This window comes from Apus apus, chromosome 21 (genome assembly GCF_020740795.1).
Source record: "Apus apus isolate bApuApu2 chromosome 21, bApuApu2.pri.cur, whole genome shotgun sequence".
NCBI classification, from domain to species: domain Eukaryota; kingdom Metazoa; phylum Chordata; class Aves; order Apodiformes; family Apodidae; genus Apus; species Apus apus.
This window is the reverse complement of record NC_067302.1, coordinates 3,073,694-3,098,161: the sequence shown is the minus strand read 5'-3', so window position 1 is coordinate 3,098,161 and position 24,468 is coordinate 3,073,694. Positions and strand designations below refer to the sequence as shown.

At 47.7% G+C, this 24,468-nt stretch overlaps 1 protein-coding gene across 36 annotated transcripts in view; it reads left to right on the top strand.

The window, feature by feature from the left end:
- EPB41 (erythrocyte membrane protein band 4.1) overlaps nt 1-24,468 on the top strand; it is a 98,950-nt gene that overhangs the window by 70,349 nt on the left and 4,133 nt on the right. For 11 of the 36 annotated variants that reach the window (XM_051637785.1, XM_051637786.1, XM_051637761.1 and 8 more), the window contains 9 exons: nt 467-523; nt 653-697; nt 1,416-1,478; nt 4,824-5,003; nt 18,022-18,489; nt 19,692-19,820; nt 22,303-22,404; nt 23,081-23,161; nt 23,984-24,091. In XM_051637785.1, the coding sequence (XP_051493745.1) occupies nt 467-523; nt 653-697; nt 1,416-1,478; nt 4,824-5,003; nt 18,022-18,489; nt 19,692-19,820; nt 22,303-22,404; nt 23,081-23,161; nt 23,984-24,082 (1,224 nt within the window). In that variant the 3' untranslated portion in view covers nt 24,083-24,091. Of the gene's footprint in view, nt 1-466; nt 524-652; nt 698-1,415; nt 1,479-4,823; nt 5,004-6,399; nt 6,436-6,832; nt 7,736-18,021; nt 18,490-19,691; nt 19,826-22,302; nt 22,405-23,080; nt 23,162-23,983; nt 24,122-24,468 lie in introns of those variants that run through there. The other 25 variants (XM_051637781.1, XM_051637789.1, XM_051637766.1 and 22 more) reach the window with 18 other exon arrangements.

Here is a 24,468-nt window from a genome sequence, read left to right as displayed (position 1 = left end):
TACAGCCAGTAAGGAACTTATTTGGCAAGGTGAGGTTTGATTGTGGAGATAGGTCCCTCCTCACTGCCTCTGTGAACATAACAACTGTGCCTAACAAGTAATGTTGGGTTTTGTGAGGTGTTAACTTGAGCATGTTGCTTTTGGTCCGGATTTCCCTGGGAGATCCAGCTGCAAGTGAAATTGGAGGAGCAATGCCTGGCAAAGCTGATGCTGAGAGGGTCTTCAGAAGCACTGGGGAGCACTGGTTTCAAATGCAAATCGTTCTGAAGCCGAAGGAATTGTTTTAACTGTCCACTAACAGAGCTTCAGTGTCATTAACTCTTCCCCCAGGGCTGCATGTTGGTTTTTGCATGTTCACCCAGCCTTTGGAAACCAACTTGATGCAGCAGGGTTTTGAAACTAAATGGTCTCTTGAAACAACTCTACTAACAAGAAATGTTTTTACCAATTTATTTCTTAAATGTAGGTGAGGAAAACCCACATTGAGGTCACAGTACCCACCACGAATGGTGACCAGCCCCAGGTTTGTGCTGATCATTCAGTTAGGTTGCTCACATTATTGATTTTTTTAAAGGTTCTACAATGAGGTTCAACGTAATTAAATGAACCAACAGGTTGTTTTCTTTTTCTGTTTTTTATCACTGCCCAACAGCAGCAGCCTGCAGAAAAAGAGGAAGAGCTGATAAGAATGAGGAAGGTTAGCCATTTTACTCTTTCACCACACAAATTTGCCATCTCATTCATGCATCCCTAACCTGTTTAAAAAGACAGTGCTCCAATTCCTTGGTGTGCTTTGGGTTGGGTTTTCTTTTTTCACACTGCAACCAGCCAGAGATTGGATTTTAAAATGAAAAGCTCTTTTGTCCCATTGTCTGGATTGGAAAAAAAATTCTGCATGTTTGAACGTTCAAGAGAAACACTTGGTTTGACTGATAAAATTTAGCTTCTCTGTAAGAAATTTAGTTAGAAAGCAAAGAAAACTGTAGAGTGTGCACTCCAGGAAATGCAAAAAAACCTAAAAAATGAGGTTTTTTATTGATTAAGTAATAGGGTAAGGTGAAAAAGGTGGTTAAGACATAGTTACAGTGCACATTGAGACCTGGTGAAAGGCACAGGTCAGGAAAAGTTAGGAGTTGGGACTTGGTGCAAAGCTTCCACAGAAAAACCTGGAACTGTCTCTTTAAAGGACTCATTGCATTCCCCCATTCTCCATGAGCAAGAACCCCTCCATGTCCTGGTGGTGGGTCCCTGTGGCTGGGTCCCCACCCCCCCCAGCACAGCTCTGCTCTCCCAGCCTTCAGTTCCCTTTTTAATTTGCCAACTTATCAACCCTGCAAGAACAACGTTTTAATTTTTTGTGCTTTTTTTTTTCCTTTTGTTTTGTTTTGTTTCCCCCTTTTCTTTCATTTTCACAGAAGAGATCAAAGAGGCTAGATGGTGAAAACATTTATATCAGGCATAGCAATTTAATGTTGGAGGTTTGTATGATCTTGAAGCTTTTTTCAGTTGCATTTGCCTCAACCTTCTGCATCTGTGCTCAACTTTTTTCTTCCTCTCCTGCTGCTGCCTTTCTTTTTTGCATGCTGTTGCATGAAAGACCTTTTGGTTTTGTTGCATTTTCTTTCAAACAAAGAAACAAACAGGCTTTTGCATGGTGGCAGTAAACATGACAATGTGCAGGCCTTCTTCCTTCTACCTCTTCTGACTTTCATTCTCTCATCCTTCCTCAAAATATATGATTGGGAGAGCTCAGGTCTGCTCTTGGACCCACTGGGTGCTCCCAGTGGAATGAATCCTGGTGAGGGGCTCATTTACAAGTTTCTCCTTGGTTGAAAGAAGGTCTTTTCCTGAGGGAAAAGACACCCTATGAAAATGCCCAAACCAGGTTAAATGAAATGGTGAAATGGCTGAGGCCACCACCATGTTCCACGTTGCTCCAGACAGGAGCAAATCCTCCTTTTGGCCATTGCTGCTGGGGTTGCAGGGATGCCTGCAGCCTTGCAATGCTCTCCCCCTGCTCTCTTGCCTTGCAGCACCATTAAAACCATTAAATGCTCCCCCAGCCCCATCCTGCATCAGTGCCAGGTCCCCTCAGAGGTGACACGGGGCCTCGGTGGCCGTGGGTGGCCTGTGGGTGGGTGAGAAGCCATTTCATCCCTCCACCCACAGGCAGCTCTTCCCTTTGGCTTCAGGAGCCCTTTACACTTGGTTTCACCCAAGCACAGTCTCAGAACAGACCATGCCAATCATATATTTGATTTTCTTTAATACTTTGTGTTCCAGAAGACATTTTGTGGCTTCTGATACTCTCTTCTGTGTTACGTGTTTCTACTCAAACTTGCAGCACCAGCAGCTGGTAGGGTTCCCCCTGTGGGTTCCTCCCTTGCAATCCAAGTGCACTAACTGCCTTCTAATCTGAATGTTAAAACTTTTGCAGCTTTTTGGATGGGATTTTTTGTATACCTTTCACTTTTTTTTGGACTGCTACAACTTCAAGCCTCCGGCCACAAGCGAAGGGTCTGCGGCACCACGGGCAGGGTCCAGCCACGAAGCCTCTGCCTGTCTCTTTTCTTTCACCCAACTCAAGCTGCTCCATCCCCCCAGCCCCAAGCAGAGTTTTTGTCAGTGCTTCTAAACCCCTTTTTCCTGCTAGTGCAATACTTGGCTCTGGCACCCAGCCCCATCTCCAGCCCGTTCCTCTCTCCACTGCCCTCCCCACCAGTTCTGTTGCAGGTGCTCCAACCCTCCCCTAGACAAGGGCTGACCCCAACAGCTCATCCCTGTTATTCCTTTCTTTTTTTAACCCCCACATTTGACAGATCAGATGTTTTTCCAGCAGAACTCACCCTCCTGAACCTGCTGCTTGATTTTCTTGGAAGCATTTTCCTGCTCTGTGCTCCAATGACCCGCGCTCCACGTCCTGGCAAAAAGAGCAAAACAGGAGGAGAGGCATCAATGCTTATTGAGCTTGTTCCTTCAGATGCTTCCAAGACCCCTTGTGCCTCCATGTAGTTCCTTGTGCCTTTAGCTTCTCTGCAAACCCTCCCAGGACCAGCTCTTGTGTGGATGGCCAAGGTGGTTTTTCCCTCTTCTCCAAACCAGGAGCAGTGCTGGGGCTTCTGGACCTGGGCAGGGTTTTACCCTGGACTCCTCAGCAGACTTTTTGTAGTTTTTCTGATTTTCCTAACTAGCCCACACTTGCCTTGTGCTTTCATGCAGGGTGGATGCCCAAACTGTTTTTTTTTTCCTCCTAGAACTGTGCCAAAAAGAGCAATTTGGGGCTCTAGTTCCATGGTGGGGAGGATAGTGTGTCCTGGGTGAGCTGGAGGAATTAAGATATTGGGGGGACACCTCCTTTAGGGATGAATTTGCTCTCCCACTTCCTAAAATCCACGGGCCAAATACCAACTGCAAGCACAAAAATAGTGGCATTTCCCACTGTTGCTGTCACTGACCTTAATTTCCCCCTCTCTCATGGGTGAGACTTGCTGCTTTTTGGTACTGTCCTGAAAAGCTGGTGTTTGGCTTCAGCCTCTTTTATGCCAAAGCTTTGTTTTCAACAGACTCTGTTTTGCTTGCAATGAAAAGCTGGTTTTGAAACAAGTTGGGAAAGAGCTGATTTGCCTTGAAGTCTGTGTATTTATGCTGTCAGCTGGCCTCACAGAGCAGAAACCTGGCTTTGTCCAGATGAAGAATCTGAACAGGAGTTTCTTGATTGATCTGGGCAGAAAGAAAATTCACAGTTTGATTTCAGCTGCCATCTCATCCTTCTTTCAGAAGTCTAAAACTTCCTGTGGCTCCTGGAGGGATGAGATGAGAGGCAAGGGGAAAGGTATTCTGGGCCCAAAGAGAATTCCTGGTAGGATGAAAGATAAATGGGTATGAAGAGAAGAAATAAAATGGGGAAAATATTTTCTTAAACATCTAACTGCATTTAATTGATATGGAGCTCCTGGAGAGAGTCCAGAGGAGCCACAGAGATGATCCAAGGGCTGGCGCAGCTCTGCTCTGGAGCCAGGCTGGGAGAGTTGGGGTGTTCAGCCTGGAGAAGAGAAGGCTCTAGGGAGACCTTAGAGCACCTTCCAGTGCCTGAAGGGGCTCCAGGAAAGCTGGGGAGGGGCTTGGGACAAGGGCAGGGAGGGAGAGGACAAGGGGGAATGGATTAAAAGTGGGAGAGGGAGATGGAGGTTGGAGATGAGGAGGAAATTCTTGGGTGTGAGGGTGGTGAGAGCCTGGCCCAGGTTGCCCAGGGAAGCTGTGGCTGCCCCATCCCTGGCAGTGTTGAAGGGCAGGTTGGATGGGGCTTGGAGCAGCCTGGGCTGGTGGGAGGTGTCCCTGCCCATGCAGGGGGTGGGACTGGATGATCTTTAAGGTCCTTCCAACCCAAGCCATGATGATTCCCTAAATCTATGATTTATAACCATATATATTCAGCCCAGCAGAAGGAGAAGAGAGCAACTCCACCCAATTTAAGGCCATTAAATGAACTAACCCAAACAAACATATGATGCCAATTAAAAAAAAACCCCCGTATGGGGAAACCCAGATTCCACCTCAGCTGTCATCTGCTCTGGTGTAGCCTGAGCTGAACCCATGGCACGTCCTGCTCCTGGAGGAGCCCCCGCTCCGTGCCAGTTGTGGTTTATCCCAGTTAATCCGAGAGGAGAGAGGACATCCCCTGTGTGTGTGTGTGCAGTGTGGGCACTGTTGCTGGAAGTCGGCAGCACCTCTGCTGAGCGCAGCTTCGCTATGTGGGCCGCCTGGGTGTCGCTGGCAGGTGCCACCTCCACCTCCCTTCATTTCTCCCGTCCTTCTCCCGGTAGGATCTCGATAAGACCCAAGAAGAAATCAAGAAGCATCACGCCAGCATCAGTGAGTTGAAGAAGAACTTCATGGAATCCGTCCCGGAGCCTCGGCCGAGTGAATGGGACAAACGTTTGTCCACTCACTCCCCGTTCCGAACCCTCAACGTCAACGGGCAGATTCCCACGGGAGCGGATGGAGTGAGTACCCTGGCGGGGTGTGGGGCCCTTCCCAGGGACATCTTGGCCCCCCGGGGTTGAGCCTCAGCTCCCCGTAGCTTTTTGCTTCTCTCCAATTTGAAGAGTCAAGACTGACTTTGTCGCGTCCGTGCTGGGCTGAGACAATCGTTGCTTTAAGTCGTAGTGTCGTAAACATGGGGTGGGTTGGTTGGGTTTTTTTTGTTGCTAGAGGAGAACTTAAGGAATTCCTCACCTGGTTTTTATTCTGCCTTTCCCAGCGTTGCTTTCATCCGTGATGCTTTGAGTATACTTCAGGGGGCTGTTTTGAGATGGGTTTATTCCTGCTGCCAGGGAATAATCTCCCCAAAATATGGGGTAAAAAAACCAACAACAAAACCCCAAACACCTAAATTGAAGGATTAAAAGATTGAGGTTGGAGATGAGGAGGAAATTCTTGGGTGTGAGGGTGGTGAGAGCCTGGCCCAGGTTGCCCAGGGAAGCTGTGGCTGCCCCATCCCTGGCAGTGTTGAAGGGCAGGTTGGATGGGGCTTGGAGCAACCTGGGCTGGTGGGAGGTGTCCCTGCCCATGCAGAGGGTTGGGACTGGGTGATCTTTGAGGTCCCTCCCAACCCAAACCATTCCATGATTCTGTGACTGTATGATTGTTACCCTTGGAGTTACATTGCTGAGCCCATGGTGAGGTTTCCTCTTTGGTTGCTGAGTCTCAGTGTAAATTCTGCAGAGCTCTGCCCACTGTGTCTTGGGGGTTATGGACATAGGGATGGGATAGAAGAAGGGCTCTCAAGCTCCACAGCTGCAGTTCAAGGCTTATATTCTTGGTTATTACAAAGAATCTCTTGCATGGTGACTGTGTTGTGAAGTCTGGGGGGGTTGTTGTTCACCAGGGCTGGGTGCTGTGGGCTTTCCCAATCTGAGGCTGTAGTGGTCCACAGCAATGTGAGGATTGGGGTCAGCCCTGGGTTTCCATCTCTGGAAATGCACTCTTAATCTGATCCTCTCTCAGATGTCAGAACTTCCAGAAATGTATCTTGGAGAGGCACCTGCCAGGGAGGGTGTTTTCCTTCGCTAGCAGGAACTTGTGGCTGCCCCATCCCTGGCAGTGTTGAAGGGCAGGTTGGATGGGGCTTGGAGCAACCTGGGCTGGTGGGAGGTGTCCCTGCCCATGCAGGGGGTTGGAACTAGATGATCTTGAAGGTCACTTCCAACCCAAACCATTCCATGATTCTTTGTTTAAGGCTGGTAAATCACAATGCAAAGCAATTGGTTTCTCCTGTTTGTGGTGATACCTTCACCCTGCTGTGGTGGCCAAAGGGTGTTCTGCCAGGGGCTGCTTTTCTGCTCTTCCTACATGTTTTATTTCAAGACAACTGAACCTTAAAATGCTTTGTGTGTCCAGGTCAAGAAAGTCACTGTCCTATCTTCTGAGAGACAGGTTGGTGGGCTTGAGGTAAAGCTGCTGTTCTGGTATGTGCTGCTGAACCAGACTTTGGCTATTGCAATGGCACCAAGCAAAAACACAACAGCAGCTGCTGGAGAACATGTTTTCTTTTGGCTACGTGAAGTAGTCTCACACCAAGAGGACTTGTGCACTTGCTGCAGCTTTTGCAGCTTTCATTTTTGCTTATTTTGGTGCATGGCTGGTTGGAAAAAAAAAAAAAAGAGCTGCATGAAAGATTTAACCGTGTGTTCGGAGAGAAAAGCAATGATGAAAGTTTAACTCTACCCTGTTCTTTTTATGTTGTCTTTCTTCCCGTTGTTTTCTTTGGTTTGTTTCTTTTGTTTTAATGATCATGTTACTCTTGCATTTTATGTTTTCTTTTGCTGCCCAGACTCCCAGCTACTTTCTCCCCAATACTCGTCACTTAGGGGTGTGCAAAGAACCAGTCCCAAAATACCACTCTGACCAAAGGAGGTTGGCTCAGCTGAGAGAGCTCAGAGCCAAGTTTTTCCTCTCCTAGGTGGGACCAGGGCTGGCAAGATAAAAGGATGGAGAGTTTAGAGCACCAACATTTCCCACAGTCTTTTTTCTTTCTTCAGCAGAAGCCCCAAGAACCCTTTGCATGACCCTACCTGGTGGTTTTTTTTGCTCATTCTGGTTTTTCACATTCTTGTGACTCCAGAAACAAAAGGGTTGGAACGTGGAGCCACGTGGAAGGAGTTTGGGCTCCTACTGCCATCCTGCCCCTTCCACGTGCAGGGTTTCTGAGATGCAACAATTTTTCACTTGTTCCAGTAGAATTTTTCAAATCGGTTGAAATTTTGATACCGTCGTGAGAACTTTGAAAAAGCTTTTTGTATCTGAGTATCTGCAGCCTGGATGTTCAAGGATATTTAACAAATGCCATTTTTTAAGGGCACTGTAGAATAGGAAGCTGGCAGAGACCACATTTTGTACTACACCAGTTCTCTTTTTAATGCCTCCCAATGTTTTGCTCAACCATTCCAATTCCAAAACACTTCAGGAGGTTTTTGAGCATAGGCTTTTCTGGGGGAGCAGGTGCTTCATCGCCATCCCAGGGGTTTGTGACCAAACATGTGTGATCTTGATCCAGACGCTCATGAGCTCTGCAGAGGGGACTAGACTCCCCAGCTCTAAGGCTGATGGGACCCAAGCCACCAGCAGCTCTGCTCTCTGGGGCAGTTTTTATGTTGAGAGGAAGGCTGTCCTAACGCTTTGCACACCTCCAAGTATCATTTTTGGGCACTTTCCATCTGTCATTTTTGTTCATCTCTCTCTGTCTTTCTTGATCTTCTACCACGAAAGCAGACACAGGAACGTCCTCTGTTAGTACAGGATGAAGACAAACTTAAAAAGCAGGAGATACCTACTGAGACAGCCTTTCCCCGGCCAGCAAGTGAAGAAACTCTTCCAAAGGTTTCTATTGCAATTCCTGAAGAGCAGAAATCCCTCAGAAAGTGTCAGCTGTACTCTAGCATTTTTCCTCCTCCACGTATCCCCTTTATGATGTCCTTTCTCCTGGTCCTAGCACTGACTGTTTGGTGGCTGCTCTTTCTCTGAGTGGCAACAGGGTCACGTTGAAACCTCAAGACCAAAGCTCCTGAGTTTCTTGGCCGTGGCCTCTGCTGCATCTTCCTTGTCCTGATCTTTGGTCTCCGTAGCTCCTTGTCCTCGGGGAGGGACATCCTGCCACCAGCACGTTAACCCCGCTCTGTGTGTCGTGTAGCAGTGATCTGGGACCTGGCAGGAGTGGTCATGGATTCCCAGGTCCATTCTGAAGTTCCCTGCAAAAGCCAGTCCTCTGAACCACGTTCCCCATTGCTGCCAGGGGGCAGGTGGGGGGTGTAGATCCCTGGGAGGAGACCTTGGCTCCTTCAGCCCCCGCAGCCTCCGCGCAGGAATTGCTAAGATGTGCTTTGAAGCTTGCTCTTCTAAATGTTAGATGTTCACAAGCTGAAGAACATTGGAGACTGATCCAAAAGAGGCTTTGCAGCAACCTGCTGAATCTAATCCATAACCACTCCTTTTCTAGGGAGCTAAGGTGGGCATTCACATGCAAAGTGTTGGTGGTTGATGCTGCTGTTAGTGTTAACCCAGGGACAGGCAACTTGTCCTTCTCCCTCTGGAGAGGAACCCTCTCTTCGTGTTGTAGGAGAAAACCCATTGCAAGGAATTATTTATTGTAAACATAGATTAATGATTTATTTTTTTCCCCTGAATCTGGTGGTCTTGGTGCACTTCAGGTGTGTTTTGTTTAACTCATGTGGAAGTAACTGACCACGTCTGCTTAGGTCTCGGGGATGGAGCAACCTGCTGTTGGGTAATCTGCTCTGTTAGCATGTTGACTTTACCACACCAGGACACTCTTCTGATGTTAAAGCCATCGATTGTTTTGACTTCTCTTAACAAAACCCTTGCATGCTGCTTGTTGTTTATTGCCTACAAATGTCAATGTCTGGATGATGCTCACCTGTATCAGAGCGACCTTGGTTGAGCCGTGTGGGCTCAGAATTGCCCAGAACTGGTTTGTGAGCTGGAGGAAGGGTGGGATTTTGTGTCTAGGGGGTTTCTTTTCTGTATATAGTAATTATGGGACTGAGCTGTGCCAAATGCTGATCCTTTCTGCAGTGATCTGCTTTCTGTTGCTTTCTCTGGAGGGTTGGTGTGGACACAGTTACTTCACCAGTGCCATCAGTGTTGGCACCAGCAGCACAGCAAAGAAGGGAGTGAACCTTTAAGACCTTTATTACAGGGACTAAAACATGTGAATATATATAAATAGATGTATTTATAACCCTTTATAGATCTGTATCTGTGTGAACAGTGTTAATTAGGAAGCTGGCAGATAAGCTTGCAGGAAAAAGGCATAAAGCAAACCTGGCATGTGCTGTCTGATCTGAGGGACCATGGTGTGTTATGGACCACTTGAGCCACCTCTCTCTTGCTCTCAGTGTATGTGTGGAGCCTCTAAATGCTGTCTCAGAAGCTGAAGTTGCTCGTGAAACCCTTTGTTTTAAGCCCACAGGAATCTCTCCCAACTGCTCTTGTAACCTGCCCTGGTTAGTTCACCGGTTTGTGCCTTTAGGACTTTAGGTTTTGTGAGGGTGCTGGTCTGTCACTGGAAAGTCTCTTCACCTCTGTAATACACTGCCTGTAATGCACAGTCTTCCTCTTTCAGCCCCTGGAAGTGTAGGAGTCCCTGAGTGGTTGTGCAGGCAACTGGGTGGTGTGGAGGGGACCTGCCTCCTGCCTGCTCAGCACGGGCAGCAGAGGATGGTGCTGGGTGGGCTGATGTGCTGCATCCTAGGAACACACCTTAGGAGGCACTGGAACTTCAACAGGAAGTTTAGGAAGGCTGTCTGGAAAAGGTGTGCCCTGGAAAGGAGAATTGGGGGAGGAAGAATGCCAAGGTGCCACGTGCTGTGCAGAAGATGGAGGGTGGAAGAAGCCAAGGGGAAGCTTCTGGCTGAGATCCCTGCCTGAGCCTTCCTTCCCAACTGGAAGAACTGGAACAAACGTGATGAAAACCAGAGACTGGCCATTCTCCCTGGCCTGGCTTGGAGTGGGAAGGGACAGGAATTGTTTGGATCTTTCTCTGTCCATTTTTTTGTCCATATTTCCTGAAGAAGAGCAGCTCAGGCACCTGCTTCCTTCTAAAAGCCCTTGCTCGGGGGTGCTGCTGTGGTGCTGCTTTGAGCCCAGCTGAGGTTCCTGAACCCATGACCAATACTCTGAAGCCATACCAGTGGCTTTTGCAAAGCCATGGTTTCTCAGGCTCTCTCTACCATTTCCAAAGGACCTGAAGTCTAAAAATCTCTGCCCAGAGCAATGTTTGAATGTAATGTCTTATCCCAGAGTGAGGAGAGATGCACTTGGTTGGTCACTTCAACTCAGTTCTTTAACTTCTTAATTAAAACTGTCTCTTGCTTTTTTCTTTTTTTCAATCTTGAGATAAGGCTGGTTATCATCAGCAAAGGAACTTTTGAACTTCACACTCTGAGAATGCTCAGGAACATTTTTGGGATGTATATAATCATTATCACCACCAAGTATAAAGAGACTGAACAAATGCTTTGTATTTCTGTGGCAATTTAGAGACCAGTTATCTACAGTCATCCGAGTGGATGTGATCTCTTCTGACACAGAAAGCCCAGAGCTTATCAGGAACAGAAGCCTCATCTGCTCCAGCCCATTTGCCAGTCACTTTTCTACTTTTTTTCCCATTTTCTTGCAAGGCCAAGGGAATGACAGATGTGCCCTGTAGCAATCCACGGAAGGTCTCGTTCCTGCACATTGTCTGTCTTGTTCCTGCACATTTTCTGTCTTGTTCCTGCACGTGCTGTATCTCACACACCTTGGTACTGTGCTGCTCGATTTCTGCTTCGATTTCTTTTCCCTTGATGTCCACACAGGATCTGACTGACAGCAGGGATTTTGGGGATGCCTGCTCTCCTACCCCTGCACAGGGAGAATTGATTCCCTCTGGCTTTAAGGACAAAGCTCTCAGGGCTTTCATAAAGACACCAACACATGGACTTTGCTCCCCTTATTCCTCAGGAACTGACTTGCTGCAAAGCCCCCCAGGCACCTGCCCTGACCCCAAGCAGTGGTGGGATTAACACACCCTCTTGGGGCTGGTCTGGGAGCCATGGAGAGCTGAGTTATCCCTTCTAAAGAGAAGTGGGAAATATCCACAGCACGTAACTTTATCCAGGTTGGCCTGGGAAATCTGGATACTTTCAGTGAACCCTGCTGCAGCAAATGACATTTTGGTGACTCCAGCATGCAAGGTGTGGCTAGAGAAAGCAGTTCTGATGCTCATTGGACTTTGCAGAGTCTCATCACTTGTCTCTTTGGTGCTCACACGTGGGATCCAGTTAAGTGGCTGTCGAGGCTCAGTCAATCCCTTCAGGTTTTCTGTCACAAACCTGGTGGTTGGCACTGTGCTCACTTTCTGAATACTCTTACCTTGATATCAGCTCTTCTGAACACCAGATAAATCACAGAATAGGTTCTTGTGCTTCTGTGTGTAAAGAGCAGGTTGCCCAGGGAAGCTGTGGCTGCCCCATCCCTGGCAGTGTTGAAGGGCAGGTTGGATGGGGCTTGGAGCAGCCTGGAATGGTGGGAGGTGTCCCTGCCCATGCAGGGGGTTGGATCTAGATGATCTTGAAGGTCCTTCCAACCCAAACCATTCCATGAGTCTATGATATGATGGTCAGTGTTTGGCAGCAGTGCCCAGAGCCAATGGCTTCAAACCCAGACGCAGCCCTGAGGCTGGTTGGGTGTTGGGCTCTTTGTGTGCTGATTGTGGGTGATACTTGAGGTGTGTGTTACTGTAAAACAGCATCCCTTTTTTCTGTTACTAAAAGTGAACAGAGAAGGTATTGTCTGCATCTCCTGCCATGTGCTGCTTTGCCCTGTGGTCAGTAGAAGATGAACTGAGGACTCTGTGGGCAGGTAATGTTGGGGTACGGGGCTAAGCCAAGAGCAGCTCTCCTCTCTTGCAGTTTGTGCAATAACTAGTGGTGACCCTCAAGAGTAGGTGTTCAATATTTGCCTCCTATTCTAAATAATGAGGAGAGGTGGATTTCCTCAACATTGCATTATAAAGGACTAGTTGGTGTTTCCAGGAATGACACTGATCTGGCCTTGCTGTGTCCGTGCCACGGGAAGGTCATGGGCAAAGGGTCTTTGACTTCACCTAAGGGTCAGTAATTTGTCACTCTGAGTTATTCCACTCGTTTCCTGGGTTTTCATTTCTCCTGGTCATGAGTTCTGACATACAGACTGAGGTAGCAGGATGCTTTCCAGAAAGCTTTAGCCCAAGGGATGGTTAAGGAGTAATGCAGAAACGCTTTGGTCTGTTCTTACTAGAGGGTGACATGGGACAACCTGACAATGGTGGTTTTACTGGTGTCCCTGTTTGCATCTCTCTTGGTCTGTGAAGCTGGAGGGAAGGACTAGCCTTGGCTTATGCCACTTTGGGATCTTCTAGTGGTGGGACATGGTTGCGTGGGATCAGTTTGTGGGGGACTAAAACCACTTTCTTTTTTACCTGAAATGCTCTCTTTTGGAACACTTTTTTGGGTTTGTATTTTTTCTCAGATTTTTTTCTTTGTAAATATGTACATATATCATTAATAAATGTTATTGCAAATCAGATTCTTCTTTCCACTACTTATTAACAACAAAAGTCGTACACAACCTCTGTTAATGACTTCCTTGGACTAACCCTCAGTGTTGTTTTCCCCAGACCAGGAGCTGTCAGATCCCAGGTCCTTACTGGTTGTGTTGAGGTTGCTGAGGCTGCTGGATACTCTGGGGTGGGTTTTGTGCCCCTGGGGCATGGGAACTCACAGGGCTGTGGCTGTAAGCAGTGGTCCCTCTCAAACTGCCCAGACTAATTTGATTGAGGATTAAATCTGGTTTAAGAAAGGTTTTGTTTGCAAAGAGGTTCAACAGAAAGTTATCCCCACAGCAGAAGCATCCCAGGTCCTGTGCAATGCAACTGTGAGAGCCTCTGCCCCACATGTTGTATTAATTTGAGGACAAAAATGCTCCTTTCTATTTTTATAAGTGAAAACCATGTTCTAATTAACTGTCATTTCTCTGATTGATAATACAATGCAAGCCCCTGGTTGGGTTTTAGCTGGTTGAAGCTGCCTGAGGTTGTGCTTAGAGGCTGTATCAAGAGTCAGTTTCTCGTCTAACTCCCAACTTTTCCTTCTGTGAGATTATTTCCTCCTGGATAAACTGTCTGGCTCATTCTGTGCAGTCACAAGTGATGACAGGAAAGCAAATCTTGGCTGTGAAGGAGCAGCATGGGGCTTGTGCTGCTGGTCCTGGCTGAGCCTGGCACCAGAGCAGAGCTGGAACTGGGTTTTGGAATTAAAGCAAGAGAAAATGCAGCAGCACAAAAGCTGTGTCAGTTATAAACCCCCTTGGCATCCCCACTCTCTTCATTTGCTGCTGCTACACTGAACCAGAGGCAATGTTTGCAGTGCCACTAGCAGCTTTTCCTCTGCAGAGGGAATTTGGGGTACAAAGTGCATGGCTTTGTACCCCAAATCCAAGGGTACCTGCCCCCAAAAGGGCTGGGAGGGGGGATCAGGGTGGATGGGGAAAGGAGGTGTCTCTGGAATCATCTCTCTCAGCAACCTTATTTGAATTACTTAATTGTATCTTGAGGTTGTTTGATGTTGCCAAGTTGTTGATGCCATGGATGGAAGGTGGCTGCTGTGGGTCATGTCATATCTTGTTGGTGACAGCAACTGAATCTCTGTAAGCTCGTAGCATGCTGTCTATTTTCTAGCCTTACTTTTAATTTTGGTCAAATTCACTTTCACCCTTTTGTTGTCTGACTAGGCTGGTCAGGATGTTGTGATCAGATCAATGGCAATTAAAAAGATCAGCCCCAAAATTCAAAACTGTAGGTAATGGCCCTCGTTTCCAAATGGAAGTCATTTGGGTTTGTTGAATGGCTTTGGAACTTTTTAACTTCTGTCTCCAAGACAAAGCAGTTCTCTAAGGCATGGCAGGTACAGTAAAATAAGGAATTTCCTGTTGTCTGCTCTGTAATACTTTTTTCACCTGAGTGCTTTGACAGCTGTGGGACTGAGCACCCTTTGAGCTGGGAGTTCTCACTGGTGAGTGTGGTTCTCTGTGAAATCATTTACCTGTGCATCTGTAGTTGGTCACACTGAGCCTGCCAGCTTCTGTGGATACTTGTTTGGGGATAACCTAATAACACGTGCCAGCCTGAACACCAAGGGCACTGGGAACTACTAACCAGCCACCATCTATAGCACATGGTGGGGTTGTGGGGAGGCAGCGTGCACTGGCGTGCCATGTTTGTATCATTTTTTAATCATTTTTTGTCAAATGTCTTTGGTAATTGGCAGGTTGACATCACTTTAGCACTCCTGTAGAGTGGGAGTCTGGTTTGGGATGAGGATAATTGGATCTTTCTGGGGAGAGAAGCAGCAGGATGCCTGCACAGGCTGCAGAAAACAGGCAGCTGGTTCCTACACATACATCCTGATCCAAAAGAACAGGCTCTGGAAAACAGACAGGCCAACAAATTTATACAGAAACACTTTTAAAGTTAAAGAAATCCTTTTGGTTGCTGGTATCAACCATGCAATTAAGCCTGTTATTAATTTATCCCCAGCCTGAATGATTGTGTGTCACTATTTACACTGCAAGGCTGAAGTGAAGCTGTATCCCTGGTGGCTGCCAACATCAGGTGCACCAAGGTTTGCATTTAGCAGGGATGTGTTTTAGTGGCAGTCATGTCTGGTTGGATTTGTTTCTTCTGGGGCACTGCATCCTGCCCTGTATTTTCTTTACACTGCCTGTGGCTTGTGCAAATAGTCTGCTTCATGTTTGTGGGGGCATCCCTGGCTTGGTTTTGTGTCTCTGAAAATGAGGAGTTTGCAGCCCCAGGTGTCCTGGGTCTCCAGAAAAGCTTGGAACTCTGCAAGTCTGAGCCCTAAAAAAAAAAAAAAAAATAGGAATGCTTTTGCATTTTGCAAATTAAAACAAATCTTGATAAGATCAGAGCTTATAACATGCTTGAATTCCTCAGGGAGGTTCTATTTTATATCTAAAACCCCAACATTTTCTAACCTATGTGCAAACTGTGTTTTTAAACATAGGAACAAGCAGAGTTGTATTAAAAAATAAAAAAAAGGTGTGTACAAACAGACAATTTTCTATAGAAACAAATACTTTTCCATTAGTCTGTGGAACAGGAAGGCAAGAAAATTAAAAGGCTTTTAATCAGTTGATCTTATCAGGATTTCAGTCTGTCTTTACAGCCTGCATGTTTATTGCCACAGTGGCTCTACTGACAGCCTGAGGCTTCAGTTAAGCTTTTCCCTTCCTGCTTTTACCATAGAATTCCAAAATGCAAATTGTTTTTCCATGCAGGAAAGGGAGCTGTTTTGACTGGGTACAAACATTTGTCTCTTAAACAGATCAGTGTTGGTGTAACTGCTTAATCTGCTTTGTTTTATCTCTGGGTTTCATTCTCCCTCTTGGTTGAACTAGTGTCCCAGCTGGTGTAGAAGGAAATCTTGCTCCTAAGGTATTTTCCATGGAACTCCAGAAGATGTCCTGCATCATTTTGAAGCCCTGTGATTAATTGGCAAGATGTAGCAGATATAATGAAGGACAGATGAGTCTGTTGGCAGTGTATAAACCCAGGTTTGAAAGCAAGATTAAGACATGGGCCTTCAAAGCTGGTAACCTCTGTTCCTGCTCTGTTTTGGGAACTATTGCGGTGCTATATCTTGTGTTAGGCAAAATGAGGGTGGGATCTGGATGGAGGAGCACCTATGGAAGTGGTTTTTGATCAGACAGAACACTTCCCTGTATGTGCAGTCTGACCTGCCCAGCACAGTTCTGATCCCTTTGCTCCTACTAAATGCATTTTCCTAAGCAATATCCTTAAGCCCAAGAGGCTGGAAATCTTAATGGATAGAAATCTACAGGTAATCTGTCTGCAAGACAAAGAAGCAGGGAACTGAAAAATACTCAGGAGCAAAAATACCCAGGAACAATGGTGGAAGAGTCATTTCTTGAAATGATACTAAAATAAGCATCTATTTGTTCCTACCTAAAGCAGCTCATAACGTGCTCTTTAACTGGGCCATTACATGAGGTCAGCAAGGGTGCAGGCCCCTGCTCCACAGAAAGTGCATTGTCCTGATCACCCACAGGCTTCAGACCTCACATTTTAAGCACAAATTACCTTTTTTTTCTGGTTGCCCAGACCATTTTTTTAAATAGAAAGCAAGGCAACACTTCATCTTACTACTGTTACTACTACCGCTAAAAGGAGAATAAAAGTTGACAGCAATGAACTTGCTTTACATTTATGAAGATTTAATGGCTGGTTTTGGGTGTACAGATAGGTGGGATTTGTTATACAAAGTTACCAGAAACCAACCATGAGGTTAATTAAGAAGGAGGAATAGTCATGGCATTGATGAAGCAGCTTCCCTCTGGGTTTTCCCTCCTTGTTCCCTGATGCTGGCTGATGTGCCAACTTCCACGTGTAAAATTGTAGGGGCCTCTCGCTGCTTTTCCCTGCCCTTCCTTGAAGGCAATTTTTCCACATCAATAATGAGAAACACCATTTCTAGAAATGAGAAACCCCATGATGAGAAACAGCTCCTAGCACAGGGCAGGGCTGCAGCCACCCCTCACCACGGGGGACTGAAACTCGGCTTCTCTCTGCACATGAAATCACCTTTGGGCAAACAGCTGATTTTTTGCTAAAGCTTTCTGTCTTGTTCATGTTCTAACTCTTCTCTTCTCTTCTGTCACTGTTGCTTCCCTCCTGGCTCGAGGGCTCCCCAAGATGTGAGAAGACCTAGTTGAGACCTTGCTAAGGAGCTGAACGGAGAGCAGCCTAGCACCAGCCTTAGTTAAACCCTCTGGCTTGGCTCTTCCCAAACATCTCAGGTGCTCCAGACATGCTTGCTTGCTTCTCAGAGGGCTGTGCTGCCTCAGTATGTGTCTTCTCTCCTGTGCAACACCACAAATGCCAACAATGTTGTATCTTCAGGAGGTTTAGCTACTGCAAAGGTTTCCGTGTGCTCTGGGGATGAAGTGTGTCACACATCCTTCAGTAGCCCAAATAAGGAGTCAAATGGAGCTTGTTGAGCAGTCAACTGAACCACATGCTTGGTGGCAAAGGGGTCAGCACACATGGACTTCCCAGTTTAAAGCCTCATTTCTTTCTTCCTAAGCTGAAAAGTTTTGTGTTAAGTTCATTGAGCCACTTTGTCTAGAAGAAACAACACAAATTTCTGTCAGACTTCCAGCCTGCACCGTCAGTTCAGGACCCTCTTGGTGACTGAAGCAGTTGATTTCAATACTAACTTGTAGATACTCCTACAACCACTTTATCAGGCTCATAATGACAAGTCTGTGTTGGTTCTCCTGGAGACTGCAGCAGCAAAGAGGGTGCTCAAGAGGTGTGAGTGTTCCTGGGGGTGAGGAGAAGAGTAAGGCAGAGGCTCTGGGGATTGTTGTGCACAGTCATTTTGGGCTTCATCTCTTCACCTCCACGTGCCAATTAAAACACAGAGTGAGATATTTCAAGGAGTGAAAAGCTGAGTGGGTTATGGTTTTGGTGTAGCCAGGTGGGTTTTGTTGCACACGTGGGTTTGGGATGGCCCCACTGAAATTGTTCTGTTTCCAAGCTGAGCAAGAAGTGCTTAGTGGTGGCTTTCCCTTTAGCTGCAGAGGGTTGTTTTAATATTGATTCCTTAGACTTCAGGAGAGTGGATTATCCATTATCCATGTACCCAGAAGGCCATGGCAGTAAATGCTCTGGACACATCCCACAGCACAAAAGTTTTCAAGCTTTCAAGTGTCCAAACCCACTGCAGTTGCACGTGTTCCTGGAGATGCGACTGATTACAAGAAAAGCTGATGTTTTGATTTATGCTTCATGAGCTCCTGTTCTCCCTAACACTGTCTTTCTCTCTCTCTCTCTCTCTCTCCCTCTGGCATTTTTTTTTTTTTTGTGTATCCATTTCTTTTTAGAAAATGAGTGACTTTCCCTCCAGAGAGGATGATGTGGCTGCAGTGCCAGAGAGGAGCAGTGTTAACTCTGACGTGGCGTGGGAGGGCTCAAAGCAGTCGGTAGCTTTTAGTGGGACCCCAGTGCCACCCACCACCTCCCAGCCTTCTTCTCCCAGCCATCACTTCGCTGCTTCTTCCCTAAGCAGTGAGGAGGAGGAGGAGGAGGCAGCTCCCAGCCTCCCCACGAGCGTGGAGGACCTGAGCTGCGGAAAGGGGGTTTGTGCGGATGCGGAGAAGGACTCGGAGCTCTCTGAGCTGGAGCCCCCCGCCAGCCCTGCCACCCCTCCCAGGCAGCTCTGGGGAGGAGAGGAGGAGGAGGAGGAGGTGGCAGAGGATGGTGAAGACAGATTTACCTTTAGAAAGCTAAATGGGGAGTGTCCTGAGCTGGCTGTTCCCGCCGGGCTGTCGACACTCATCCGCTGCTTCCAGGTAGCGAGTCCCAGCACCTGCTCCCCGCACGGCTTTGGAGGGGAACCCCAAAACACTGCAGCAAGCAGATGCCACGGATCCAGAGAGGAATTGTGTTGGCTTGGACTCGTGCTTTGGAGCTAATGAGCTGGTTAATCTCCCACAGTCAGTGCACACAAGCTCCTCTCAATTGATCTTGGCACTAAACACGAGCCCCTTTCAATTTATCTCCGCATTTAACGCCGCTGCCGCAGCGCAACGTCCTGTGCCTCTTTCCTGATCAAAGCATCCTCCAAAAGGGAAATATTTAGACTCCAAAAAGCACATCATTTTAGTTCCTTAAGGTTTTGGCCATCTCCTGCTGTACCAGAGGCACAGCAGAGCCATTTGAAGCATTGTCAAACGTGCTTTTGCATCGTCAACATGGGCTCTGATGGCCCTTCCCGCTCCCTGCCTTGGGAGGTATTTTTGCCTGCTTCAGTGTTGATGTTCATTGCTTCTGGTGAAGGAGGTGTCCATGTCCCCTGCTAACAGTCACGGTGGCATCTGTCAGGTGTGGGGATGGTGAGCAGAAATCAGGCTCTCTGGGAAATCACTGTGGGTCTGAACTAACTCTGTCTTCTTCTGGATAATTATCAGGTGGTGGAACAACTGATTTCTCTCCCCTTCCCCCCATTCCTCTTTCAAGATCTCATGTTTCTCTTTTGTCTGACATTGATTTAATAAAAGTTAAAAGACCTAGGATCTGATGAGGATTTTTTAATAATAGTGTTTCACTTGCAGTAAGGGTAAAGCTCCTCAGCTGTGATCAATTCTTTATCTGCCCAGGGTTTGTGGCGATCTTGGCATTGTCATCAGCAGATGAGGTCTGGCAGCCAGCAATGAGCTTCTAGTAATGAGACAGCTAATAATCAGTGGAGAGTTTCTTTGTGATATTGTGACACACTGATTTAAACCCTTAATGCCTCAGCTGGGCTGGCCTGAGGGCACCGTGGTGGGGAAGGGCTGGAGGATTTTTCTCTCTGTTGAGTCCTCAGTCACCATCTCCATCCTCTGAGCTGTGTGTGTTGTCCCAGAGGCTGAAACCCAAAGACTTCCAGGCTGACCTTGGTTCCCACAGTGCTTTTATCAGATCAGTGTCAGAACCTTTGCCAGCAGCAGGGTCATGATGGGGGAAATGCTAACTGGGTCTTTACAAGAGTTGTTTTTAACCTGTCTCACAGCCACCACTAGTGAAGACCCAGACTGTCACCATCTCCGACGTGTCCAGTGCTGTCAAGAGCGAGATTCCCACAAAAGAAGTCCCCATTGTCCACACAGAGACAAAGACCATCACCTACGAAGCTGCACAGGTAAGGTGTGTTCTGATTCATTATCCAAGGGCTTAATTAGACTCAAGGAAGCATTTTGTTTCCAAATCCTCCAGATGAAACAGCAGCATCTGCCTATCTCCAGGCATCAGAGTCGCAGTTTGGATCCATAACCAGTGTCATGGATTGTATTTCCAGGCATTTTTAGAGGAGCAGTGGTTTTACTATCCCTGAAGGGTAATTATTTGTTCAAGGGTGCAAATAGAATTTATCTTCAGCTGCTGGTGGCTTGGGGATGTAGACTGGGCTGTGCAGAGTTAACCTGAGTTGGCCTTTTATCTGCAGGAGGTGCCTTTTCATCTTTTCCCCAGCTCTTCTTGCTGTTTGTTCCCTCCAGAACTTGGTTTATAAAGGATTTTGAAAATATTGGCAGATTGTCCTTCAGGTTTCAATCCTGAAAAAGGTGTTGAAAATTAAAAGTATTGTATAAAATGCAGCCAGAATGGGTATCTAGTGATGGGAAGCTAGAAATGTTAGTGGAGTGATAGCAACATACCCTGGTGTGGTTTCAATGCTGAGGTTACAATGAATCCTCCATCTAAAATGGGTTTTATTTCTTCCTTCATGAGGAGAGGCTGGGAGAGCTGGGGATGGAGAGGAGGCTGAGGGGAGATCTGATCAGTGCTGATCAATTATCTACAGGGGGTGTCAGGAGGATGAGCCAGACTCTTCTCTGTGATGCCCAGTGACAGGACAAGGGGCAATGGGACAAACTGCAGCACAGGAGGGTCAAGATAATATGAGGATAAACTTCTTGACTGTGAGGGTACCAGAGCCCTGGGACAGGCTGCCCAGGGAGGCTGTGGAGTCTCCATCCCTGGAGACATTCCCAACCCACCTGGATCCTGTGGGATTTGCTCTAGGGGATCCTGCTCTAGCAGGGGGGGTTGGACTGGATGATCTCTAGAGGTCCCTTCCAACCCCACCACTCTGGTTCTGTGACTGTTTTTCAGAGTTTGGAGCCTTTGTTAGCTTGTGTTTGTGGTGGCTGTGGGTGTCAGGAGAAGCTTGTGCTCTGGTGCTGGAGTGAGTGACAGGAGGTTTGGTTACATGGAGCCCGTGGACCCACAACCCTATAATTGGGGATTCCTGAGGAATCCTGGAGCTGCTCAGCACACCTCCCAACTGCAGGAGCAGAGGAGGGGTTCAGACATGCCTGTGCTGGCTGGTGGTGAGCATTGCCCTGTGTCTCAGCTGGGGAGTAGATGTATAGAGGAGTTTTGCTCCAGTTACTGCTGGTACTGGTTCTAACTGGGAAAGGAGAAGGAAAACTGCGATTCCGGGAAGGAAAAGTACATCTGAAGGACTAGCAGGAACTAGCTGCTTTCTCCAGTCTGTGGAAAATAGTCCCACCTTGTGGTAACTCCAGACATTGTCCCAGGCTGTGCTGGGGATGCTGCCCAGCCTCCCTTGTCAGGCACCCTAAGGCAGACCCGGCAGGGATGGGGGGGCAGCAGGACTTAGGTGGGGTTTTTTTGGCAGACCTTGGAAGGGAAACAGCTAACCAGCTGTAAAATAACTTGATCAAAGATGATCAAAGGGCTGGACCATCTCTCAGGCTGAGAGAGTTGGGGTGTTCAGCCTGGAGAAGAGAAGGCTCCAGGGAGACCTTAGAGCACCTTCCAGTGCCTGAAGGGGCTCCAGGAAAGCTGGGGAGGGACTTGGGACAAGGGCAGGGAGGGAGAGGACAAGGGGGATGGATTAAACCTGGCAGAGGGGAGATGGAGGTTGGAGATGAGGAGGAAATTCTTGGGTGTGAGGGTGGTGAGAGCCTGGCCCAGGTTGTCCAGGGAAGCTGTGGCTGCCCCATCCCTGGCAGTGTTGAAGGGCAGGTTGGATGGGGCTTGGAGCAACCTGGGCTGGTGGGAGGTGTCCCTGCCCATGCAGGGGGTTGGGACTGGATGATCTTTAAAGTCCCTCCAACCCAAACCAGGCTGGGATTCTCTGATGCTAAGTTGTTCCTAACTCAGCAGGGATCTGGACTCAGTTGTTTCTGCAGGGTTTAAAGCATGTGATGTGGTGTCAGGAGGGAGGAAGGGTGACAACTGCCTTCCCAGTCCTGTTGTGTTTTGTGGAGCCAGGTGAAATTTGGGGTAGATGTTGGCTTTGGTCTCCCTTTGTGGTCCATGTCTGGGGCCTGTCATGGAGGGGCAGGACCAGCCTTGCAGTGGACTCAGATTTGGGTGTATCCCAGCCCGCCTGGTTGGGGGGGTGTCAGAGGTCCTCCCTGGGTGTTTCTGAGCACCTTAAAGTCCCCAGGGTTTGTGGAGAGCCTTCAGAGACCTGCCCAGTCCCAGTGCAGCTGGGAACAGCCCTGCTGGCCACAGATCAGCTCCCTCTGTCCCACCATCTACCATGGAGAGGAGTTTCTGTCCTCGGATTGTGTCCTGCTCTGTTGATGTGGAGACCCTGTGTCTGTTGATGCTGCCTGTGGGGACTGACAGCCTGTCCTCCTGTCCCACAGACAGATGGTGGCAATGGAGATCTAGACCCTGGCATCCTGCTGACTGCCCAGACCATCACTTCAGAAACCACCAGCAGCACCACCACCACCCAGATCACAAAGGTGACAGCATGGGAAGCTGAGAAGCAGCAGCAACTGAACCACCACCATGATAGAGAGATGAGTCGAATAATAGGGGGAAAAAAGCCTGAAAGCCCAGTTCCTTTCAAAAAAAAAAGTGATTAATACCTGAAACAAAGCACAAGGAGCCCAGGTTTCCTGTGCTGAATGAAGAAATGAAGGAGGAAATTCTTGGGTGTGAGGGTGGTGAGAGCCTGGCCCAGGTTGCCCAGGGAAGCTGTGGCTGCCCCATCCCTGGCAGTGTTGAAGGGCAGGTTGGATGGGGCTTGGAGCAACCTGGGCTGGTGGGAGGTGTCCCTGCCCATGCAGGGGGTTGGGACTGGATGAGCTTTAAAGTCCCTCCAACCCAAACTATTCAATGATTCTGTGAGGGCTCTAGGTGATGCATTAAGTGTGGTCCAGTCTGGACACAGGCTCTGACTGTCCCATGGGACACCAGGAAGGACCAGGCTGTGAGCCTGAGCTCTTCCCTGCCTCAGGTGCAAGAACATGCATATTTGACAGGTTTTCTTTGAGCACTTTCCCTGTGATTCTGATACCACCCTGAGGCACTGGTTGGTAACCCTGGTTTTGATACTTCTTTAGACAAGCAGCCCCAGTTGCACCCAAATTCCTTCTCAGTTTTAGACTAACAGTCTTTCCTTTCCTTTGGTACCAGACTGTGAAGGGTGGCATTTCAGAGACACGGATTGAGAAGAGGATTGTCATCACAGGAGATGCAGATGTAGACCATGACCAGGTAGGAGCTTGGGTGTAGCCCAGGAGATCTTCTCAGAGCTGGCATGGACTGGACAGGCTGCCTTTCCTTGGACAACTTGGTCAGAAAACAACCTAGGGAAATATTACTGGGGTAGAAATAAGATTTCAAAACTGATTTCAGGCATCAATTCCTTTTGGACAGCATGGAGCTGGGACAGCAAAGCTTCCTTCTGCTCTGAGGCAGCCAAGTTTTGATTCCAGAATTGTTTTGGACAAATGCAATTAATAAAAAAAAAAATATCCACAAGTATATGAAATAAAACATTTCCTTAACATTTAGATGATCTGCATTAATCTTCTGGTAACTTTGAAGCCCTGTTGGTGCCCTATAGTGCCAGAAGTCATTTTCTAGCACTCAGCAACTGCATCTCAAGGCCTTGATGGGAAACCTTTGGATGAGTCAGGCCCCTTGTCCTCCAGCAGGTGTTGGGAGTGATGAGTTTGTCATCAGAGAATTATCCTTGGAGTTTAATTTTAGTTGTAAGTGTCATGGGGCTAGAGAATATTCCTGTGACAAGTAGTTAGCTTAATTCTAACAGAAAATGTCTAGAAGATGTCTGAAATGTGCTCATCACACTTTGCTGGAAAAAATAAACAGGACTTGCTTGATTGTTCTACCAGGGGGCAGTGCAGGGACGTGGTGTGTTCTTAGGCAAGAGGATAATAATGTCACCAAACTGTGCAGCTGAAGTGTTTTCACTTCTCTTTTTCCCTCCCCAGGGTTAGAAACAGGCTCTTCTCTCCCCCCCCTCACCTCTTCCCAGGACCCCCTGGCATGTTCTGAAACATGTTTCTCTTTCAGGTTCTAGCACAGGCAATAAAGGCAGCCAAGGAGCAGCACCCGGACATGTCAGTGACCAAAGTGGTTGTGCACCAGGAGACTGAGATTGCAGAGGAGTAGAGAGCCCATGTAAGCAGGGAGACCACCTAGGAGTGAGTGGTGGGTGCTGCTTTCCCCCCACCCTGGGCAGGGGGCTTGGTCTTGGTGAAAGTGAGATTTGGGTCAATATCATCCAAGTTGAAGTAAAACGATTATTGTTTGTTAGCGGGTGAGTCTGGCTGGGCTGGTCCTAATTAAATCATTAAAAGCTGATGAAGCAGTCACAAGATACAGCCTGATCCTCCCCTGGGAGTGAGCCAGAATTGTCCAGAAGAATCACAGAGTCGTTCTGGTTGGAAAAGGCTTTTTAACAGTTTCACACACATTGTTGTTGAGCTTTTTTAACTCTCCAGAATAAAAATGGGGCAGGTTTCCTAAGGGTTCCTGGACTTTAAGTCCTTCAGGGA